A 24,230-nucleotide genomic window follows, 5' to 3' on the forward strand; every position below is an offset into this window, starting at 1 on the left:
TAATACCATACGGAACTCACGTGACCGTTTTTTTTTGTTTTAAACTCCAAATCACGTGACATGTCAACGTACAAATGGTCACGTGACTGTTTGAAGATTAAAATTACGCGAATATTCGTTTTGAGGAAGAAAAAAGAAGCAGTGGAGGTGGAGAAGCACTGGAGGAAGAGACAGCAGGAATAAAAATAAACGGAATACCGGTAAACAACATTAGATACGCGGATGACACCATAATTATAGCGGAAAATATCGACGATCTTCAGACTAATGAACAGAATAGCCGAGTGTGGTCAAGAATATGGACTAACAATGAATGCTAAGAGAACAAAATTCATGAGAATATCAAAAACACAGAGATATAACGAGCAGCTGACAATTAACGGCACTAAGATCGAACAAGTAGATAAATACAAATACCTGGGTACACTAATTGACTCCACAAATGACTACTCTAGAGAGATTAGAGCAAGAATAGAAATAGCACGAGCAAATTTTAACAAATTAAAAAGAGTACTCTGCACAAGAGATCTGAAGTTAAACCTAAGAGTCAGACTATTGAAGTGCTATGTCTTCTCAACCTTACTTTACGGAATGGAAGCCTGGACCCTGAATGCGGCAACTATCAGAAAACTTGAATCATTCGAGAGGTGGACGTATACAGGGTGTCCCGCGAGGTAAGGGACAAAATTTTACTACGAGTTCTTTAGGTAAATTCGAGTCGAAAATGTCCTATGAACATGGGTCCGCAAATGCTTCCTTACCAAGATATGATTTTTTTAAAATTAATAGTGTTAGTGTGCCGAAAACTACAATGCTATAATAATTATCCCTAGTATGACATTCTATCAACATCAAGTAGGCCGAGTGCCATGGATACTTCTTTTGTTTGTTATTTTGTTACAGTGTTGCGACAGTTTGACACACTAATCTGTGCAAACACAAATTATTGTCATGTTTGTTTTCACAAATGAAGAATATGCAGACATGCTGCTAGTATAGGGATATTGTAACGGAAGTGGTAGAGCAGCAGTGGTTGAATACCGCCATCGGTTTCCAAATCGAAGAATACCTGATAGACGAGTATTTGGGAGAGTTTTTAATCAACTGAGAGTAACAGGATCATTTCCAAATGCTTCTCTCATACGTCCATCAGCAGCTGCCCAAGATCTAATACTGGATAGTGTAGAACGGTCACCATCGACTAGTGTTCGCAGAATATCACGTCGCACTGGTCTTACCCGAATGACTGTATGGAGAACAATACATAACTTTGGTTTGTACCCATTTCATCTGCAACCAGTCCAAGCTGTGCAGCTCACTGATCTGGGCCTTCGTATGCAGTTCTGCAATTGGCTAATTACACATCGCAATTTGGTTAATGACATTTTGTTCACCGATGAGGCTACATTCACCCGAGACGGTGTCAATAATTTAAGGAATTCCCATTCTTGGCAGCTTGTAAAACCTCATGCAACAATCGAACGGAATTTCCAACACCGTTTTTCGGTTAATGTTTGGTGTGGTTTGTTAGGAGATCAGTTAGTCGGCCCTTATGTGTTTGACGGTCGTTTGACATCTGCAATTTACCTTCAGTTCTTACGAGAAGAACTACCTGTGTTGTTAGAGGATATTCCGATACAAAGAAGACAACAAATGTGGTTACAGCATGACGGTGCTCCGCCCCACAGTAGTAGAAACGTGACTGAATATTTAAATAACACTTTTCCTGGACGTTAGATTGGACGCAGGGGCGCAGTTTCTTGGCCCCCCCGCTCACCGGATTTAAATCCTTTGGACTATTACTTGTGGGGACATACGAAGAGTTTAGTGTATGCCGAGAAATCACATACCAGGGCTAAACTGCTTTGTAAAATTAATAATATCGCTAACGACCTAAGTAATAACAACCGTGATATTGGGAAAGCTATCAGCCACATCATTAAAAGAGCTAGACTATGCTTACAATGTGAAGGTGGACACTTTGAGCAATTATTGTAAACAGTTATTTTCAGAGTAGTATTAATTTTTTTTTTGTTAAATAAAATTATTTTTTGGCATTATTGTAGTTTTTGGCACAATAACACTATTAAATTTTAAAAAATCATATCTTGGTAAGGAACCATTTGCGGACCCATGTTCATAGGATATTTTCGACTCGAATTTACCTAAAGAACTCGTAGTAAAATTTTGTCCCTTACCTCGCGGGACACCCTGTAGAAGAATTTTGAAGATACCCTGGACAGAACATGCTACAAACAACGAGGTAATGAGGAGGATAAACAAAGAAATGGAAATCATAGAAACTATTAAAACCAGAAAGCTACAATATCTTGGACATATCACACGTGGGACAAAATACGCCAGACTTCAACTTATAATGCAGGGAAAAATCCTTGGGAAAAGAAGTATAGGAAGAAGGAAAAAGTCGTGGCTGCGCAATCTGAGAGAGTGGTACGGCTGCACATCGATCGATCTTTTTAGAGCGGCCGCTTCAAAAGTCCGAATAGCTGTGATGATTACCAACCTCCGTCGCGGAGATGGTACATGAAGAAGAAGAAGAATATTCGTTTTGTGGTACCATCTCTCGCCGCTTACTTAAATTAATTTTCAGTTCCATTGTCGCTGTTTGTCTATAAATACTTATCATATTTAGTCTATGACGTAATCGGTTGGTTTTTCTCACTCCAAGTGGGTTTTAGAGGCGATTTTGTCCTTGACTGTCTTTTCAAACTGTGTTTCTGGCAGTTTAAACTTTGATACCACTTTTCTCTCTGACTGTACCAAATTTTGTAGTGTTTTTTAGGTTATTGGATAGGAAACTTAATGAAGACTCCAAAAATGTGATTAAAACAGTCACTTTCTCACTCCAAGTGGGTTTTACAGGCGATTTTGTCCCTGACTGTCCTTTCAAACTGTGTTTCTGGCAGTTCAAACTTTGACACCACTTTTTTAGCTGACTGTACCAAATTTTGTAGTGTTTTTCAGGTTATTGGATAGGAAACTTAATAAAGATTCCAAAAATGTGATTAAAACAGTCACTTTCTCACTCCAAGTGGGTTTTACAGGCGATTTTGTCCCTGACTGTCCTTTCAAACTGTGTTTCTGGCAGTTCAAATTTTGACACCACTTTTTTAGCTGACTGTACCAAACTTTGTAGTTTTTTAGGTTATTGGATAGGAAACTTAATGAAGATTCCAAAAATGTGATTAAAACAGTCACTTTCTCACTCCAAGTGGGTTTTACAGGCGATTTTGTCCCTGACTGTCCTTTCAAACTGTGTTTCTGGCAGTTCAAATTTTGACACCACTTTTCTAGCTGACTGTACCAAATTTTGTAGTGTTTTTCAGGTTATTGGATAGGAAACTTAATAAAGATTCCAAAAATGTGATTAAAACAGTCACTTTCTCACTCCAAGTGGGTTTTACAGGCGATTTTGTCCCTGACTGTCCTTTCAAACTGTGTTTCTGGCAGTTCAAACTTTGACACCACTTTTTTAGCTGACTGTACCAAATTTTGTAGTGTTTTTCAGGTTATTGGATAGGAAACTTAATAAAGATTCCAAAAATGTGATTAAAACAGTCACTTTCTCACTCCAAGTGGGTTTTACAGGCGATTTTGTCCCTGACTGTCCTTTCAAACTGTGTTTCTGGCAGTTCAAACTTTGACACCACTTTTCTAGCTGACTGTACCAAATTTTGTAGTGTTTTTCAGGTTATTGGATAGGAAACTTAATAAAGATTCCAAAAATGTGATTAAAACAGTCACTTTCTCACTCCAAGTGGGTTTTACAGGCGATTTTGTCCCTGACTGTCCTTTCAAACTGTGTTTCTGGCAGTTCAAATTTTGACACCACTTTTCTAGCTGACTGTACCAAATTTTGTAGTGTTTTTCAGGTTATTGGATAGGAAACTTAATAAAGATTCCAAAAATGTGATTAAAACAGTCACTTTCTCACTCCAAGTGGGTTTTACAGGCGATTTTGTCCCTGACTGTCCTTTCAAACTGTGTTTCTGGCAGTTCAAACTTTGACACCACTTTTTTAGCTGACTGTACCAAATTTTGTAGTGTTTTTCAGGTTATTGGATAGGAAACTTAATAAAGATTCCAAAAATGTGATTAAAACAGTCACTTTCTCACTCCAAGTGGGTTTTACAGGCGATTTTGTCCCTGACTGTCCTTTCAAACTGTGTTTCTGGCAGTTCAAACTTTGACACCACTTTTCTAGCTGACTGTACCAAATTTTGTAGTGTTTTTCAGGTTATTGGATAGGAAACTTAATAAAGATTCCAAAAATGTGATTAAAACAGTCACTTTCTCACTCCAAGTGGGTTTTACAGGCGATTTTGTCCCTGACTGTCCTTTCAAACTGTGTTTCTGGCAGTTCAAACTTTGACACCACTTTTTTAGCTGACTGTACCAAATTTTGTAGTGTTTTTCAGGTTATTGGATAGGAAACTTAATAAAGATTCCAAAAATGTGATTAAAACAGTCACTTTCTCACTCCAAGTGGGTTTTACAGGCGATTTTGTCCCTGACTGTCCTTTCAAACTGTGTTTCTGGCAGTTCAAACTTTGACACCACTTTTCTAGCTGACTGTACCAAATTTTGTAGTGTTTTTCAGGTTATTGGATAGGAAACTTAATAAAGATTCCAAAAATGTGATTAAAACAGTCACTTTCTCACTCCAAGTGGGTTTTACAGGCGATTTTGTCCCTGACTGTCCTTTCAAACTGTGTTTCTGGCAGTTCAAACTTTGACACCACTTTTCTAGCTGACTGTACCAAATTTTGTAGTGCTTTTCAGGTTATTGGATAGGAAACTTAATAAAGATTCCAAAAATGTGATTAAAACAGTCACTTTCTCACTCCAAATGGGTTTTACAGGCGATTTTGTCCCTGACTGTCCTTTCAAACTGTGTTTCTGGCAGTTCAAACTTTGACACCACTTTTCTAGCTGACTGTACCAAATTTTGTAGTGTTTTTCAAGTTATTGGATAGGAAATTTAATGAGGATTTCAAAAATGAGCTAAAAATAGTAATTTTCTCACTCTAAGTGGGTTTTAGAGGCGATTTTGTCCTTGACTGTCTCTTCAAACTGTGTTACTGGCTGGCAGTTCAAATTTTGACACCACTTTTTTAGCTGACTGTACCAAATTTTGTAGTGTTTTTCAGGTTATTGGATAGGAAACTTAATAAAGATTCCAAAAATGTGATTAAAACAGTCACTTTCTCACTCCAAGTGGGTTTTACAGGCGATTTTGTCCCTGACTGTCCTTTCAAACTGTGTTTCTGGCAGTTCAAACTTTGACACCACTTTTTTAGCTGACTGTACCAAATTTTGTAGTGTTTTTCAGGTTATTGGATAGGAAACTTAATAAAGATTCCAAAAATGTGATTAAAACAGTCACTTTCTCACTCCAAGTGGGTTTTACAGGCGATTTTGTCCCTGACTGTCCTTTCAAACTGTGTTTCTGGCAGTTCAAATTTTGACACCACTTTTTTAGCTGACTGTACCAAACTTTGTAGTTTTTTAGGTTATTGGATAGGAAACTTAATGAAGATTCCAAAAATGTGATTAAAACAGTCACTTTCTCACTCCAAGTGGGTTTTACAGGCGATTTTGTCCCTGACTGTCCTTTCAAACTGTGTTTCTGGCAGTTCAAATTTTGACACCACTTTTCTAGCTGACTGTACCAAATTTTGTAGTGTTTTTCAGGTTATTGGATAGGAAACTTAATAAAGATTCCAAAAATGTGATTAAAACAGTCACTTTCTCACTCCAAGTGGGTTTTACAGGCGATTTTGTCCCTGACTGTCCTTTCAAACTGTGTTTCTGGCAGTTCAAACTTTGACACCACTTTTTTAGCTGACTGTACCAAATTTTGTAGTGTTTTTCAGGTTATTGGATAGGAAACTTAATAAAGATTCCAAAAATGTGATTAAAACAGTCACTTTCTCACTCCAAGTGGGTTTTACAGGCGATTTTGTCCCTGACTGTCCTTTCAAACTGTGTTTCTGGCAGTTCAAACTTTGACACCACTTTTCTAGCTGACTGTACCAAATTTTGTAGTGTTTTTCAGGTTATTGGATAGGAAACTTAATAAAGATTCCAAAAATGTGATTAAAACAGTCACTTTCTCACTCCAAGTGGGTTTTACAGGCGATTTTGTCCCTGACTGTCCTTTCAAACTGTGTTTCTGGCAGTTCAAATTTTGACACCACTTTTCTAGCTGACTGTACCAAATTTTGTAGTGTTTTTCAGGTTATTGGATAGGAAACTTAATAAAGATTCCAAAAATGTGATTAAAACAGTCACTTTCTCACTCCAAGTGGGTTTTACAGGCGATTTTGTCCCTGACTGTCCTTTCAAACTGTGTTTCTGGCAGTTCAAACTTTGACACCACTTTTTTAGCTGACTGTACCAAATTTTGTAGTGTTTTTCAGGTTATTGGATAGGAAACTTAATAAAGATTCCAAAAATGTGATTAAAACAGTCACTTTCTCACTCCAAGTGGGTTTTACAGGCGATTTTGTCCCTGACTGTCCTTTCAAACTGTGTTTCTGGCAGTTCAAACTTTGACACCACTTTTCTAGCTGACTGTACCAAATTTTGTAGTGTTTTTCAGGTTATTGGATAGGAAACTTAATAAAGATTCCAAAAATGTGATTAAAACAGTCACTTTCTCACTCCAAGTGGGTTTTACAGGCGATTTTGTCCCTGACTGTCCTTTCAAACTGTGTTTCTGGCAGTTCAAACTTTGACACCACTTTTTTAGCTGACTGTACCAAATTTTGTAGTGTTTTTCAGGTTATTGGATAGGAAACTTAATAAAGATTCCAAAAATGTGATTAAAACAGTCACTTTCTCACTCCAAGCGGGTTTTACAGGCGATTTTGTCCCTGACTGTCCTTTCAAACTGTGTTTCTGGCAGTTCAAACTTTGACACCACTTTTCTAGCTGACTGTACCAAATTTTGTAGTGTTTTTCAGGTTATTGGATAGGAAACTTAATAAAGATTCCAAAAATGTGATTAAAACAGTCACTTTCTCACTCCAAGTGGGTTTTACAGGCGATTTTGTCCCTGACTGTCCTTTCAAACTGTGTTTCTGGCAGTTCAAACTTTGACACCACTTTTCTAGCTGACTGTACCAAATTTTGTAGTGCTTTTCAGGTTATTGGATAGGAAACTTAATAAAGATTCCAAAAATGTGATTAAAACAGTCACTTTCTCACTCCAAATGGGTTTTACAGGCGATTTTGTCCCTGACTGTCCTTTCAAACTGTGTTTCTGGCAGTTCAAACTTTGACACCACTTTTCTAGCTGACTGTACCAAATTTTGTAGTGTTTTTCAAGTTATTGGATAGGAAATTTAATGAGGATTTCAAAAATGAGCTAAAAATAGTAATTTTCTCACTCTAAGTGGGTTTTAGAGGCGATTTTGTCCTTGACTGTCTCTTCAAACTGTGTTACTGGCTGGCAGTTCAAATTTTGACACCACTTTTTTAGCTGACTGTACCAAATTTTGTAGTGTTTTTCAGGTTATTGGATAGGAAACTTAATAAAGATTCCAAAAATGTGATTAAAACAGTCACTTTCTCACTCCAAGTGGGTTTTACAGGCGATTTTGTCCCTGACTGTCCTTTCAAACTGTGTTTCTGGCAGTTCAAACTTTGACACCACTTTTCTAGCTGACTGTACCAAATTTTGTAGTGTTTTTCAGGTTATTGGATAGGAAATTTAATGAGGATTTCAAAAATGAGCTAAAAATAGTAATTTTCTCACTCTAAGTGGGTTTTAGAGGCGATTTTGTCCTTGACTGTCTTTTCAAACTGTGTCTCTGGCAGTTTAAACTTTGACACCACTTTTCTAGCTGACTGTACCAAACTTTGTAGTGTTTTTTAGGTTATTGGATAGGACACTTAATGAAGATTCCAAAAATGTGCTTAAAACAGTCACTTTCTCACTCCAAGTGGGTTTTGCAGGCGATTTTGTCCCTGACTGTCCTTTCAAACTGTGTTTCTGGCAGTTCAAACTTTGACACCACTTTTTTAGCTGACTGTACCAAATTTTGTAGTGTTTTTCAGGTTATTGGATAGGAAATTTAATGAGGATTTCAAAAATGAGCTAAAAATAGTAATTTTCTCACTCTAAGTGGGTTTTAGAGGCGATTTTGTCCTTGACTGTCTTTTCAAACTGTGTCTCTGGCAGTTTAAACTTTGACACCACTTTTCTAGCTGACTGTACCAAACTTTGTAGTGTTTTTTAGGTTATTGGATAGGACACTTAATGAAGATTCCAAAAATGTGCTTAAAACAGTCACTTTCTCACTCCAAGTGGGTTTTGCAGGCGATTTTGTCCCTGACTGTCCTTTCAAACTGTGTTTCTGGCAGTTCAAATTTTGACACCACTTTTTTAGCTGACTGTACCAAACTTTGTAGTGTTTTTTAGGTTATTGGATAGGAAACTTAATGAAGATTCCAAAAATGTGCTTAAAACAGTCACTTTCTCACTCCAAGTGGGTTTTAAAGGCGATTTTGTCCCTAACTGTCCTTTCAAACTGTGTTTCTGGCAGTTTAAACTTTGATACCACTTTTCTCTCTGACTGTACCAAATTTTGTAGTGTTTTTTAGGTTATTGGATAGGAAACTTAATAAAGATTCTAAAAATGTGATTAAAACAGTCACTTTCTCACTCCAAGTGGGTTTTACAGGCGATTTTGTCCCTGACTGTCCTTTCAAACTGTGTTTCTGGCAGTTCAAACTTTGACACCACTTTTCTAGCTGACTGTACCAAATTTTGTAGTGTTTTTCAGGTTATTGGATAGGAAATTTAATGAGGATTTCAAAAATGAGCTAAAAATAGTAATTTTCTCACTCTAAGTGGGTTTTAGAGGCGATTTTGTCCTTGACTGTCTTTTCAAACTGTGTCTCTGGCAGTTTAAACTTTGACACCACTTTTCTAGCTGACTGTACCAAACTTTGTAGTGTTTTTTAGGTTATTGGATAGGACACTTAATGAAGATTCCAAAAATGTGCTTAAAACAGTCACTTTCTCACTCCAAGTGGGTTTTGCAGGCGATTTTGTCCCTGACTGTCCTTTCAAACTGTGTTTCTGGCAGTTCAAACTTTGACACCACTTTTTTAGCTGACTGTACCAAATTTTGTAGTGTTTTTCAGGTTATTGGATAGGAAATTTAATGAGGATTTCAAAAATGAGCTAAAAATAGTAATTTTCTCACTCTAAGTGGGTTTTAGAGGCGATTTTGTCCTTGACTGTCTTTTCAAACTGTGTCTCTGGCAGTTTAAACTTTGACACCACTTTTCTAGCTGACTGTACCAAACTTTGTAGTGTTTTTCAGGTTATTGGATAGGAAACTTAATAAAGATTCCAAAAATGTGATTAAAACAGTCACTTTCTCACTCCAAGTGGGTTTTACAGGCGATTTTGTCCCTGACTGTCCTTTCAAACTGTGTTTCTGGCAGTTCAAACTTTGACACCACTTTTCTAGCTGACTGTACCAAATTTTGTAGTGCTTTTCAGGTTATTGGATAGGAAACTTAATAAAGATTCCAAAAATGTGATTAAAACAGTCACTTTCTCACTCCAAATGGGTTTTACAGGCGATTTTGTCCCTGACTGTCCTTTCAAACTGTGTTTCTGGCAGTTCAAACTTTGACACCACTTTTCTAGCTGACTGTACCAAATTTTGTAGTGTTTTTCAAGTTATTGGATAGGAAATTTAATGAGGATTTCAAAAATGAGCTAAAAATAGTAATTTTCTCACTCTAAGTGGGTTTTAGAGGCGATTTTGTCCTTGACTGTCTCTTCAAACTGTGTTACTGGCTGGCAGTTCAAATTTTGACACCACTTTTTTAGCTGACTGTACCAAATTTTGTAGTGTTTTTCAGGTTATTGGATAGGAAACTTAATAAAGATTCCAAAAATGTGATTAAAACAGTCACTTTCTCACTCCAAGTGGGTTTTACAGGCGATTTTGTCCCTGACTGTCCTTTCAAACTGTGTTTCTGGCAGTTCAAACTTTGACACCACTTTTCTAGCTGACTGTACCAAATTTTGTAGTGTTTTTCAGGTTATTGGATAGGAAATTTAATGAGGATTTCAAAAATGAGCTAAAAATAGTAATTTTCTCACTCTAAGTGGGTTTTAGAGGCGATTTTGTCCTTGACTGTCTTTTCAAACTGTGTCTCTGGCAGTTTAAACTTTGACACCACTTTTCTAGCTGACTGTACCAAACTTTGTAGTGTTTTTTAGGTTATTGGATAGGACACTTAATGAAGATTCCAAAAATGTGCTTAAAACAGTCACTTTCTCACTCCAAGTGGGTTTTGCAGGCGATTTTGTCCCTGACTGTCCTTTCAAACTGTGTTTCTGGCAGTTCAAACTTTGACACCACTTTTTTAGCTGACTGTACCAAATTTTGTAGTGTTTTTCAGGTTATTGGATAGGAAATTTAATGAGGATTTCAAAAATGAGCTAAAAATAGTAATTTTCTCACTCTAAGTGGGTTTTAGAGGCGATTTTGTCCTTGACTGTCTTTTCAAACTGTGTCTCTGGCAGTTTAAACTTTGACACCACTTTTCTAGCTGACTGTACCAAACTTTGTAGTGTTTTTTAGGTTATTGGATAGGACACTTAATGAAGATTCCAAAAATGTGCTTAAAACAGTCACTTTCTCACTCCAAGTGGGTTTTGCAGGCGATTTTGTCCCTGACTGTCCTTTCAAACTGTGTTTCTGGCAGTTCAAATTTTGACACCACTTTTTTAGCTGACTGTACCAAACTTTGTAGTGTTTTTTAGGTTATTGGATAGGAAACTTAATGAAGATTCCAAAAATGTGCTTAAAACAGTCACTTTCTCACTCCAAGTGGGTTTTAAAGGCGATTTTGTCCCTAACTGTCCTTTCAAACTGTGTTTCTGGCAGTTTAAACTTTGATACCACTTTTCTCTCTGACTGTACCAAATTTTGTAGTGTTTTTTAGGTTATTGGATAGGAAACTTAATAAAGATTCTAAAAATGTGATTAAAACAGTCACTTTCTCACTCCAAGTGGGTTTTACAGGCGATTTTGTCCCTGACTGTCCTTTCAAACTGTGTTTCTGGCAGTTCAAACTTTGACACCACTTTTTTAGCTGACTGTACCAAATTTTGTAGTGTTTTTCAGGTTATTGGATAGGAAATTTAATGAGGATTTCAAAAATGAGCTAAAAATAGTAATTTTCTCACTCTAAGTGGGTTTTAGAGGCGATTTTGTCCTTGACTGTCTTTTCAAACTGTGTCTCTGGCAGTTTAAACTTTGACACCACTTTTCTAGCTGACTGTACCAAACTTTGTAGTGTTTTTTAGGTTATTGGATAGGACACTTAATGAAGATTCCAAAAATGTGCTTAAAACAGTCACTTTCTCACTCCAAGTGGGTTTTGCAGGCGATTTTGTCCCTGACTGTCCTTTCAAACTGTGTTTCTGGCAGTTCAAATTTTGACACCACTTTTTTAGCTGACTGTACCAAACTTTGTAGTGTTTTTTAGGTTATTGGATAGGAAACTTAATGAAGATTCCAAAAATGTGCTTAAAACAGTCACTTTCTCACTCCAAGTGGGTTTTAAAGGCGATTTTGTCCCTAACTGTCCTTTCAAACTGTGTTTCTGGCAGTTTAAACTTTGATACCACTTTTCTCTCTGACTGTACCAAATTTTGTAGTGTTTTTTAGGTTATTGGATAGGAAACTTAATAAAGATTCTAAAAATGTGATTAAAACAGTCACTTTCTCACTCCAAGTGGGTTTTACAGGCGATTTTGTCCCTGACTGTCCTTTCAAACTGTGTTTCTGGCAGTTCAAACTTTGACACCACTTTTCTAGCTGACTGTACCAAATTTTGTAGTGTTTTTCAGGTTATTGGATAGGAAATTTAATGAGGATTTCAAAAATGAGCTAAAAATAGTAATTTTCTCACTCTAAGTGGGTTTTAGAGGCGATTTTGTCCTTGACTGTCTTTTCAAACTGTGTCTCTGGCAGTTTAAACTTTGACACCACTTTTCTAGCTGACTGTACCAAACTTTGTAGTGTTTTTTAGGTTATTGGATAGGACACTTAATGAAGATTCCAAAAATGTGCTTAAAACAGTCACTTTCTCACTCCAAGTGGGTTTTGCAGGCGATTTTGTCCCTGACTGTCCTTTCAAACTGTGTTTCTGGCAGTTCAAACTTTGACACCACTTTTTTAGCTGACTGTACCAAATTTTGTAGTGTTTTTCAGGTTATTGGATAGGAAATTTAATGAGGATTTCAAAAATGAGCTAAAAATAGTAATTTTCTCACTCTAAGTGGGTTTTAGAGGCGATTTTGTCCTTGACTGTCTTTTCAAACTGTGTCTCTGGCAGTTTAAACTTTGACACCACTTTTCTAGCTGACTGTACCAAACTTTGTAGTGTTTTTTAGGTTATTGGATAGGACACTTAATGAAGATTCCAAAAATGTGCTTAAAACAGTCACTTTCTCACTCCAAGTGGGTTTTGCAGGCGATTTTGTCCCTGACTGTCCTTTCAAACTGTGTTTCTGGCAGTTCAAATTTTGACACCACTTTTTTAGCTGACTGTACCAAACTTTGTAGTGTTTTTTAGGTTATTGGATAGGAAACTTAATGAAGATTCCAAAAATGTGCTTAAAACAGTCACTTTCTCACTCCAAGTGGGTTTTACAGGCGATTTTGTCCCTAACTGTCCTTTCAAACTGTGTTTCTGGCAGTTTAAACTTTGATACCACTTTTCTCTCTGACTGTACCAAATTTTGTAGTGTTTTTTAGGTTATTGGATAGGAAACTTAATAAAGATTCCAAAAATGTGATTAAAACAGTCACTTTCTCACTCCAAGTGGGTTTTACAGGCGATTTTGTCCCTGACTGTCCTTTCAAACTGTGTTTCTGGCAGTTCAAACTTTGACACCACTTTTCTAGCTGACTGTACCAAATTTTGTAGTGTTTTTCAGGTTATTGGATAGGAAATTTAATGAGGATTCCAAAAATGAGCTAAAAAAAGTAATTTTCTCACTCTAAGTGAGTTTTAGAGGGGATTTTGTCCTTGACTGTCTTTTCAAACTGTGTTTCTGGCAGTTTAAACTTTGACAACACTTTTTTAGCTGACTGTACCAAATTTTGTAGTGTTTTTCAGGTTATTGGATAGGAAACTTAATGAAGATTCCAAAAATGAGCTAAAAATAGTAATTTTCTCACTCTAAGTGGGTTTTAGAGGCGATTTTGTCCTTGACTGTCTTTTCAAACTGTGTTTCTGGCAGTTTAAACTTTGACAACACTTTTTTAGCTGACTGTACCAAATTTTGTAGTGTTTTTCAGGTTATTGGATAGGAAACTTAATGAAGATTCCAAAAATGAGCTAAAAATAGTAATTTTTTCACTCTAAGTGGGTTTTACAGTTCCATTGTCGCTGTCTGTCTATACTTATCATATTTAGTGTATGACGTAATCGGTTGGTTTTTCGGTGGTCGTTTGTGAATCGACTTACGCAGTCCTTTATGGTCGCTAGTGCTGAGACTGTGCACGCTGTCAATGTGCTCTTTCGGTACTGAGAGATAGTGATGGGTCGCGGCCGGTTTGATGTCCTCAAACACCATCAAGTCGTCGTTTTCGTATTTGATTTTGGCGGGCGATTGTTTTTGTACAATGTCGCAGAAAAGGCATTTTGACATCTGCAAGCAAAAAAAAAAAGACGGTTTTCATGGTTACTGTGTGACATTTAGACGTCGGATTTAAGAGTGTGTTTAGACACTGCTGCCAGGTCCTTTCAAACTGTGTTTCTGGCAGTTCAAACTTTGACACCGCTTTTCTCCCTGACTGTACCAAATTTTGTAGTGTTTTTTTAGGTTATTAGATAAGAAATTTAATGAGGATTCCAAAAATGTGCTTAAAAACATGATTTGGTGACTCCAAGTGGGTTTTACAGGCGATTTTGTACCTGACTGTACCAAATTTTGTAGAATCTGAAAGATGTACAGTTTTCTTGTAGTGTTCAATGTAAAACTCTGAGATTTATGACAGTTATTTTGACAGTAGTCACGTAACTGTCTAGCCAAACTATCCTCTAATACCACACGATATCTGTCACTGTCAAAGTTACACATATTGTGTGGTATTAGAGAATAATTTGGCTAGACAGTGTGACTTGCAAGAATTAAAACATTTTAACACAGTTTTCGAAACAAGATCTATTTCTGAGATTTATGACAGTTATTTTGACAATTATCACGTGACTGTCTAGCTGAATAGTGTCCTAGAAACACGTGACAACTGTCACTAATGTCAACAATGTCAAACTTGCTGCTCAAAAGTTGCTAAAATTAGGGCTTGGAAAAGGTTTCTTATAGTTTTCAATACCAAACGTGTCTCTGAAATTTATGACAGTTATTTTGACAGTTACAGGGTGGTTCAATATACTAATTTGTAGGCCTTGAAATGCTTGTTTGACCACCCTGTATAGTGTTATTAGTAAAAATGTCAAAACTGAGTTATTTAAGCACAAATACAGAGTGGACTAAATGTCACAGTTGCCACTTTCACACCCTGTAACTGGGTTATTTTGACAGTTACAGGGTGGTTCAATATACCAATTTGTAGGCCTTGAAATGCTCTTTTGACCACCCTGTATAGTGTTTTTAGTGATAATGTCAAAACTGAGTTATTAAAGCACAAATACAAAGTGGACTAAATTTCACAGTGGCCACTTGGACACCCTGTAACTAGGTTATTTTGACAGTTACAGGGTGGTTCAATATACCAATTTGTAGGCCTTGAAACGCTCTTTTGATCACCCTGTATAGTGTTATTAGCAAAAATGTCAAAACTGAGTTATTAAAGCACAAATACAAAGTGGACTAAATTTCACAGTTGCCACTTTGACACCCTGTAACTTGGTTATTTTGACAGTTACAGGGTGGTTCAATATACCAATTTGTAGGCCTTGAAATGCTTATTTGACCACCCTGTATAGTGTTTTTAGTGAAAATGTCAAAACTGAGTTATTTAAGCACAAATACAAAGTGGACTAAATTTCACAGTTGCCACTTTGACACCCTGTAACTTGGTTATTTTGACAGTTACAGGGTGGTTCAATATACCAATTTGTAGCCCTTGAAATGCTCTTTTGACCACCCTGTATAGTGACAATAGCGAAAATGTCAAAACTGAGTTATTTAAGCACAAATACAAAGTGGAATAAATTTGACAGTTGCCACTTTGACACCCTGTAACTTGGTTATTTTGACAGTTACAGGGTGGTTTAATATACCAATTTGTAGGCCTTGAAATGCTCTTTTGACCACCCTGTATAGTGTTATTAGTAAAAATGTCAAAACTGAGTTATTTAAGCACAAATACAGAGTGGACTAAATGTCACAGTTGCCACTTTGACACCCTGTAACTTGGTTATTTTGACAGTTACAGGGTGGTTCAATATACCAATTTGTAGGCCTTGAAATGCTCGTTTGACCACCCTGTATAGTGTTATTAGTAAAAATGTCAAAACTGAGTTATTTAAGCACAAATACAGAGTAGACTAAATGTCACAGTTGCCACTTTGACACTCGGTAACTAGGTTATTTTGACAGTTACAGGGTGATTCCATATACCAATTTGTAGGCCTTGAAATGCTCTTTTGACCACCCTGTATAGTGTTATTAGTAAAAATGTCAAAACTGAGTTATTTAAGCACAAATACAAAGTGGACTAAATTTCACAGTTGCCACTTTGGCACCCTGTAACTGGGTTATTTTGACAGTTACAGGGTGGTTCAATATACTAATTTGTAGGCCTTGAAATGCTCTTTTGATCACCCTGTATAGAGTTATTAGTAAAAATGTCAAAACTGAGTTATTTAAGCACAAATACCGAGACAAATACAGAGTAGACTAAATTTCACAGTTGCCACTTTGGCACCCTGTAACTGGGTTATTTTGACAGTTACAGGCTGGTTCAATATACCAATTTGTAGGTCTTGAAATGCTCTTTTGACCACCCTGTATAGTGACAATAGCGAAAATGTCAAAACTGAGTTATTAAAGCACAAATACAAAGTGGACTAAATTTCACAGTTGCCACTTTGACACCCTGTAACTTGGTTATTTTGACAGTTACAGGGTGGTTCAAAACACCAATTTGTAGCCCTTAAAATGCTCTTTTGACCACCCTGTATAGAATTATTAGTAAAAATGTCAAAACTGAGTTATTTAAGCACAAATACAGAGTGGAATAAATTTGACAGTTGCCACTTTGACACCCTATAACTTGGTTATTTTGACAGTTACAGGGTGATTCCATATACCAATTTGTAGGCCTTGCAATGCTTATTTGACCACCCTGTATAGTGTTATTAGTAAAAATGTCAAAACTGAGTTATTTAAGCACAAATACAAAGTGGACTAAATTTCACAGTTGCCACTTTGACACCCTGTAACTTGGTTATTTTGACAGTTACAGGGTGGTTCAATATACCAGTTTGTAGGCCTTGAAATGCTTATTTGACCACCCTGTATAGTGTTATTAGTAAAAATGTCAAAACTGAGTTATTTAAGCACAAATACAGAGTGGACTAAATTTTACAGTTGCCACTTTCACACCCTGTAACTTGGTTATTTTGACAGTTACAGGGTGATTCCATATACCAATTTGTAGGCCTTGAAATGCTCTTTTGACCACCCTGTATAGTGTTATTAGTAAAAATGTCAAAACTGAGTTATTTAAGCACAAATACAAAGTGGACTAAATTTCACAGTTGCCACTTTGACACCCTGTAACTTGGTTATTTTGACAGTTACAGGGTGGTTCAATATACCAGTTTGTAGGCCTTGCAATGCTTATTTGACCACCATGTATAGAGTTATTAGTGAAAATGTGAAAACTGAGTTATTTAAGCACAAATACAGAGTGGAATAAATTTGACAGTTGCCACTTTGACACCCTGTAACTTGGTTATTTTGACAGTTACAGGGTGGTTCAATATACCAATTTGTAGCCCTTAAAATGCTCTTTTGACCACCCTGTATAGAGTTATTAGTAAAAATGTCAAAACTGAGTTATTTAAGCACAAATACAGAGTGGACTAAATGTCACAGTTGCCACTTTGGCACCCTGTAACTGGGTTATTTTGACAGTTACAGGGTGGTTGAATATACCAATTTGTAGGTCTTGAAATGCTCTTTTGACCACCCTGTATAGTGTTTTTAGTGATAATGTCAAAACTGAGTTATTTAAGCACAAATACAAAGTGGACCAAATTTCACAGTTGCCACTTTGGCACCCTGTAACTTGGTTATTTTGACAGTTACAGGGTGGTTTAATATACCAATTTGTAGGCCTTGAAATGCTCTTTTGACCACCCTGCATAGGGTAAGCAAAAAGTAAAACTCTTTCTCCTGGGGGGCTTTGTAAACCTTATTGGTTTACAAACAATAAAAAGCCTGTTTCCCACACACTTCCAAGTGGATTTTAAGTACTTAACTTGAGCTAAGATGAGGTTTGAATGTGACAGATCAGAGGCATAATAACACAGTCTAAACTGAACTTATCTAAGCTGTACTTAAACTCAACTTGGGAAAAAGGGGCATTATTACTAACCTTTATCCAGTCGTCAGTTAGCTCGATACGTTTAAAATACAGCAATTTCCGCATGTACACAATGACAATTTGGTTTATACGCTATTTTTGCGTAATTACTAAACAAAATTACTTTAAAATCTTAAGCAAAACAATAAAATCTTGAACTTTTGCACCTTTGAATTTTTGTAGGTTAGGTGGTATTGACGCTGTCAGTGCTGACACTGTCAACTGTCAAAAGTAGAGATGTTTGATGTATACACCGCCCTCTGTACAAGAAAGCCAAGAAGGTGCATGCCAAAAATTCCAATATGGCCGAAATGTGGGATTGACAGTTTGCATTTGTTTGTATTGTGGAAATTGTGTTTTTGGATGATTAAATTAATTTTTAAGGTTTAAAGTCAAGACTTGGGATTACTTGCCTTTTTGGGATTATTTGTTTGCTATTATATACAGGGTGTCCCGCGAGGTAAGGGACAAAATTTTACTACGAGTTCTTTAGGTAAATTCGAGTCGAAAATGTCCTATGAACATGGGTCCGCAAATGCTTCCTTACCAAGATATGACTTTTTTAAATTTCATAGTGGTATTGTGCCAAAAACTACTATAATGCCGAAAAATAATTTTATTTAAAGAAAAAAAATTAATACTACTGTGAAAATAACTGTTTACAATAATTGCTCAAAGTGTCCACCTTCACATTGTAAGCATAGTCTAGCTCTTTTAATAATGTGGCTGCTAGCTTTCCCAATAACACGGTTGTTATTACTTAGGTCGTTAGCGATATTATTAATTTTACAAAGCAGTTCAGCCCTGGTATGTGATTTCTCTGCATACACTAAACTCTTCATATGTCCCTACATGTAATAGTCCAAAGGATTTAAATCCGGTGAGCGGGGGAGCCAAGAAACTGCGCCCCTGCGTCCAATCCAACGTCCAGGAAAAGTGTTATTTAAATATTCAGTCACATTTCTACTACTATGGGGCGGAGCACCGTCATGCTGTAACCACATTTGTTGTCTTCTTTGTATCGGAATATCCTCTAACAACACAGGTAGTTCTTCTCGTAAGAACTGAAGGTAAATTGCAGATGTCAAACGACCGTCAAACACATAAGGGCCGACTAACTGATCTCCTAACAAACCACACCAAACATTAACCGAAAAACGGTGTTGGAAATTCCGTTCGATTGTTGCATGAGGATTTTCAAGCTGCCAAGAATGGGAATTCCTTAAATTATTGACACCGTCTCGGGTGAATGTAGCCTCATCGGTGAACAAAATGTCATTAACCAAATTGCGATGTGTAATTAGCCAATTGCAGAACTGCATACGAAGGCCCAGATCAGTGAGCTGCACAGCTTGGACTGGTTGCAGATGAAATGGGTACAAACCAAAGTTAAGCATTGTTTTCCATACAGTCATTCGGGTAAGACCAGTGCGACGTGATATTCTGCGAACACTAGTCGATGGTGACCGTTCTACACTATCCAGTATTAGATCTTGGGCAGTTGCTTATGGACGTATGAGAGAAGCATTTGGAAATGATCCTGTTACTCTCAGTTGATTAAAAACTCTCCCAAATACTCGTCTATCAGGTATTCTTCGATTTGGATACCGACGGCGATATTCAACCACTGCTGCTCTACCACTTCCGTTACAATATCCGTATACTAGCAGCATGTCTGCATATTCTTCATTTGTGAAAACAGACATGGCAATAATTTGTGTTTGCACAGATTAGTGTGTCAAATTGACGCAACTACTGTAACAGAATAACAAACAAAAGAAGTATCCATGGCACTCGGTCTACTTGATGTTGATAGAATGTCATACTAGGGATATTTATTATTATAGCATTGTAGTTTTCGGCACAATAACACTATTAATTTAAAAAAAATCATATCAGTAAGGAAGCATTTGCGGACCCATGTTCATAGGACATTTTCGACTCGAATTTACCTAAAGAACTCGTAGTAAAATTTTGTCCCTTACCTCGCGGGACACCCTGTATTGTTGTTTATATGTTTATTGTTCTAGTGAAAGTGTAGTTTGTGTTCATTTTATTGTGTTATCACTATTGTTATTGTTCCTTCATTGTTCTATAATTTGTGGTTGGTTTGTTAACTTAAATTCTATTGCCTCTACAATATGCCGTCCACTGGTTGTTTGCCAAATTTCTAAAAGCAATTTGGTGAAAGGCCCAAAAGTGTCAGTCTTTTCCTTTCCAAAAGACCCTGCTCGAACCCAAAACAGTGGTTGAAAGCTTTGAACTGGAATGATTTTACTCCAACACAATACTCAGTGGTAAATACAATATGCTTTCTCATTCAGTAAACTTATTGCCTCTTACATACATTGGTATGCGACTTATGTGAGTTACATTTTGAGGCCGCCTGCATTTTGAGAGCAACAAAGGTTTACTCTGAAGAAACAGGACAGCTTTTAGAAGTTCTATTAACACATTTACATTTTAAAAGAAAGGTCTTGGTAATAATATAAAACCCATTTACCAGTTTTGCTTACCTAGATTCAAGGATTTCCAAATTTTCTTTGATTGAGCAGTTTTTACATTAGTTTGTTGTACTTTCCAAGACAAAGGGTTCTAACCAAACTTGCTTTGGCTGGACTTTATTGGATATAAAAAGCCATATCTATACATATCTGGATCAGGAATGAAGCGTTGTTTGATTTTTCACTCACAACTTCTAATCAACTACACGAAAAAATAAAAAAAAACATATTTTCTACTGCATCTCCATAGGTTTGTGTACAAAAAAAAATCCGATAACGCCGCCATTAAAAGTTACATTCTAGGCTTTCTTGTGAAGAAGGCGGTGACTACTGTAATAGTTATTTATTTACGTTACTAGTGTGGTATGAGCATTTTTATTGTCACTCGTGGTGGTCAGTGTCAGTGACACGAATTATTTTTGAATTTTCAAATTTTGGATACAAAATTGCTTGGCTAAATGATTTGTTCTTTGTGATAATAAACGCTGCAGGTAAACACTAACAACATCAACTTTATTATTTATTGTTTCCTTGTAATTGTAATTGGATGATCACATGTATATTTTTTAGATTAAAAATGATTTAGAATGCCCCGGAGAAAATATTATAATCTGACCTAGGAAAAGTATAATGTATAAATTGTCCCTGTTTAATGTCAAAAAACGGAAAAATGACAATATCGATAACATGACAATCATAACTAGACTCCGGATTAAAAAGCACTAAAGTCGTGAAAAAAAGCGCTTAAAAAGCAAAATTATTTTCTTCAAAAAAGCATAAAAATCTGTAAAAATGCACAAAACTCTTTCAGAGATGCAAATTTTTTTTAAGTTTTACTTCTACACATTTTTTGAAGATTTCAAATTGCTTTAGAAGTATACGGAAGATTTTAGACTGTTTTGAAACAAAAGGTTTTTGAACTACTTGAGAGCATTTGGAAGGTTTTTGTACTGTTTAAACAGCATATTGTGGGTTCTGGAATGCTTTAGAGGCATTTGGAATCTCTTACACGGTTCACAAAATTTTTTGGAAGTTTCTAAACTGCTTTAATATCTTCTGGGAGCTTCTAGATTAGTTGAAAAGCGTTTGGAATCTTTTAGACTGTTCTAAATGATTTTGAAAGCGTCTAGACTGTTTTGAAACGCTTCCTACTGCTTTAGAAGCATTTTGGAGTTTCTGTAGTGTTTTAAAATCTTTTTAGACTACTTTAGGAGCATTGAAGGTTCTGGACTGCTTTTAAAACATGTGAATTTGAACTTTTGGAAGCTTTTAAACTGCTCTAGAAGCATACGGAAGCTTTTAGACTGCCTTGAAATTTTTTGAGAGCTGCTAGACTAGTTGAAGATTATTTGGAAGCCTTTAGCGTGTTTTAAAAGCTTTTGGAAGCTTCTAGACTGTTTTGAAAGACTTCCTACTGCTTTAGAAGCATTTTGGAGTTTCTGTAGTGTTTTGAAATCTTACTAGACTACTTTAGGAGCATTGATGGTTCTGGACTGCTTTTAAAACATGTGAATTTGAACTTTTGGAAGCTTTTAAACTGCTCTAGAAGCATACAGAAGCTTTTAGACTGCCTTGAAATTTTTTGAGAGCTTCTAGACTAGTTAAAGATTATTTGGAAGGCTTTAGACATATTTTGCAGTTTCTGTAGTGTTTTAAAACCTTTTTAGACTACTTTAGAAGCATTTAAAAGGTATTTGGGCAGTTTAAAGAGCCTTGAAGGTTTTGGACTGCCTTTAAGACATTTTAAACCTTGTATTAGACGGTTTCAGGAACTTTTGGAAGCTGTTAAACTGCTTTAGAAGCCTACGGAAGCTTTTGAGAGTTTTTAGATAAATTGAAAGCATTTGGAAGCTTTTAGACTGTTCTAGGCTGCTTTGTAAGTGTTGCAATGCATTTTAGAGGTTTTATAGAGTTTTGGAATGTTTTTACATTTTTTTAGACTACTTCAGGAGTATTTGGAAATTTTTTGGTCAGTTATATAAGGGGGTTAGGTTAGGTTAGGTTAGGTTAAATTTTTTAAATTGATACTTCATTTGCAACATGTTTTTGTCGTTTCAAATATCTCAATATAGCAATTTTTTTCAAAGCAGTTATTAGTTTAGTTTATTTTTAAAAACTTGAAAAGCTTGTTTTGTAAAAAACTAGTTAAATCATACAAAAATAGCAGTAAATAAGCACAAAAAACTGAAATAAGCACAAAACGAAGAAAAAAGCAAAAAAAGCATCAACAAAGTCTGTCAAATGACGCGTTTTTGCATAAATCGTTCACATTAGATGTCAAAGGTTGGTTGCTTTTATTATTTACAAAAAGCAAAATTTCTAGAAATCCGGACTCTAATCATAACCAATGAGTAAAAAGAACAAGTATCAGGAGGTATTAATACAAATTATAACCCGTTTTTGCATTAAGCGAGGGGGACGGAAGTCCACCATCTTTGATTGCGCATTCGCCTACTGCGCAGTTGAATTGACGCAAAGTCATTGAAAGTTTGGAGTTTCAAACCCGCAAAAATTTGTTGTTTGTATTTGTTGTAGTATAGTGTTAGTTTGTTTTGTTTGTTTGTGGTTCTTTAACAGTTGAGTTTTGCAAATTTAAATTAAGTTGTACAGTGGACAAGATTAACAAGTATTGACGGCCGCCATATTATATATAAGCATGTGCGGTTGTCTCTTTATGACGTCTCAAAAGCATTTGATTGCGTTGACCACGTCCTACTGTTGAAGAAACTGACAATGATAGGTTTTAGTCCTGCTTGTCTTAGGTTTTTTGAATCTTATCTGCTGGACCGCTCTCAGTGCGTTGAGGCAAATGGGAGACTGTCCTCTGTCTTGCCGTTGAAGCGAGGTGTTCCCCAAGGATCAGTTTTAGGTCCTCTTCTTTTCATAATCTACATCAATGATTTTTCAGAGTATGTAAGGCCAGCCAGCTGCTATCTGTTCGCTGACGACACGACCGTTATGTCTGGCGGAGCTACGCTCTCGGAGCTGTTGTCTCGTTCTGGGGAGGTGCAAGCAAGAGTCGAGTCTTGGTTTTCTAATAATAAATTAATCTTGAATCACAGTAAAACTCAAGAGTTGATTGTGTCTACTTCGGACGTCGTGATTAAGGGTAGTAGCGTTACATTGATGGGAATCACTATTGATGATCGTTTGAGTTGGAATGTGCATATTGAACGCCTTTCCAGGAAGCTTTCTACCGTCATATTTATGTTGCGACGTCTGAGGGACACATTGGAGCTAAATGTTTTAAGAAGTGTATATTTCGCGTTGTTTCACTCTAAAATGCAGTATGGGATAACTCTTTGGGGTGGCTCTCCCCATTTTATTGTAATTTTCCGGCTCCAAAAAAGAGCGATCCGAACTATGTTGAGGCTTGGACCTAGAGAATCTTGTAGACAACATTTTAAAGATTTAAAAATCTTATCATTTCCATCTGAATATATGTTTGGCTGTATAATTGAAATTCATAAGAATATGTCACGTTATACTATGCACTCTCAAGTGCATTCCTTTAATACCAGAAATGCTGGTTTGTAGCGTTTACCTCGCCGGCGACTTCAAGTTTCCGCTAAAAATTCCCCTAACTTGAAATTTTACAATAAGCTTCCTGATCGCTTTAAAGCCTTGGAGGGTTGTGCTTTTGAGAGGGCGGTCAAGCAGGTTTTTATTGACGCTTCGTTTTATTCGGAACAGGAATATTTTAATTATGTTTTTTTAAAAAAAAGTGAGAATTGTTCTGTATGTAATTTTGTATTGGTATATGTGTGATGTATAAGTTTTATGAGTGCTAATGTTATATTTTGGGCTATTGTAATTGAGGATAGGAAATCAAATCTAAATCTAAATCTATTACTCCCCCCCCTCGCCCTTGTTTCTGTCACCCACTTGGTTTGCTATTGCTCCTTCCTGCTATGTTTACATTTTTTTATTCATTGATCATAACATACATCTTCCTAATTAACAGCTTGATGAAAACTGGCAGATTAAATTTACATGTTGCCAGTGGGAACACCACAATGATATATACCACCGCCCTCTGTACAAGAAAGCCTAGAATGTCACTTTTAATGGCGGCGTTAGCGGTCGTTTAGCGGTTTTC

General features: G+C 36.4%; 1 protein-coding gene across 1 annotated transcript in view; it reads right to left on the bottom strand.

Annotated features, from left to right (window-relative positions):
* Window positions 1–17,826, bottom strand: part of LOC145737242 (adenosine 5'-monophosphoramidase HINT3-like) — a 37,890-nt gene extending 20,064 nt beyond the window's left edge. The window contains exons 1-2 of the mRNA XM_081991856.1: window positions 17,640–17,826; window positions 13,537–13,720 (exon numbers count right to left, since the gene is read on the bottom strand). Of these exons, the coding sequence (XP_081847982.1) occupies window positions 13,537–13,720; window positions 17,640–17,693 (238 nt within the window). The 5' untranslated portion in view covers window positions 17,694–17,826. The remainder of the gene's footprint in view (window positions 1–13,536; window positions 13,721–17,639) is intronic.
* Between the last annotated feature and the right edge of the window lie 6,404 nt (window positions 17,827–24,230).

This window comes from Ips typographus, linkage group LG13 (assembly GCF_016097725.1).
Source record: "Ips typographus isolate SLU linkage group LG13, UJ_Ityp_2.0, whole genome shotgun sequence".
Lineage (NCBI taxonomy): Eukaryota > Metazoa > Arthropoda > Insecta > Coleoptera > Curculionidae > Ips > Ips typographus.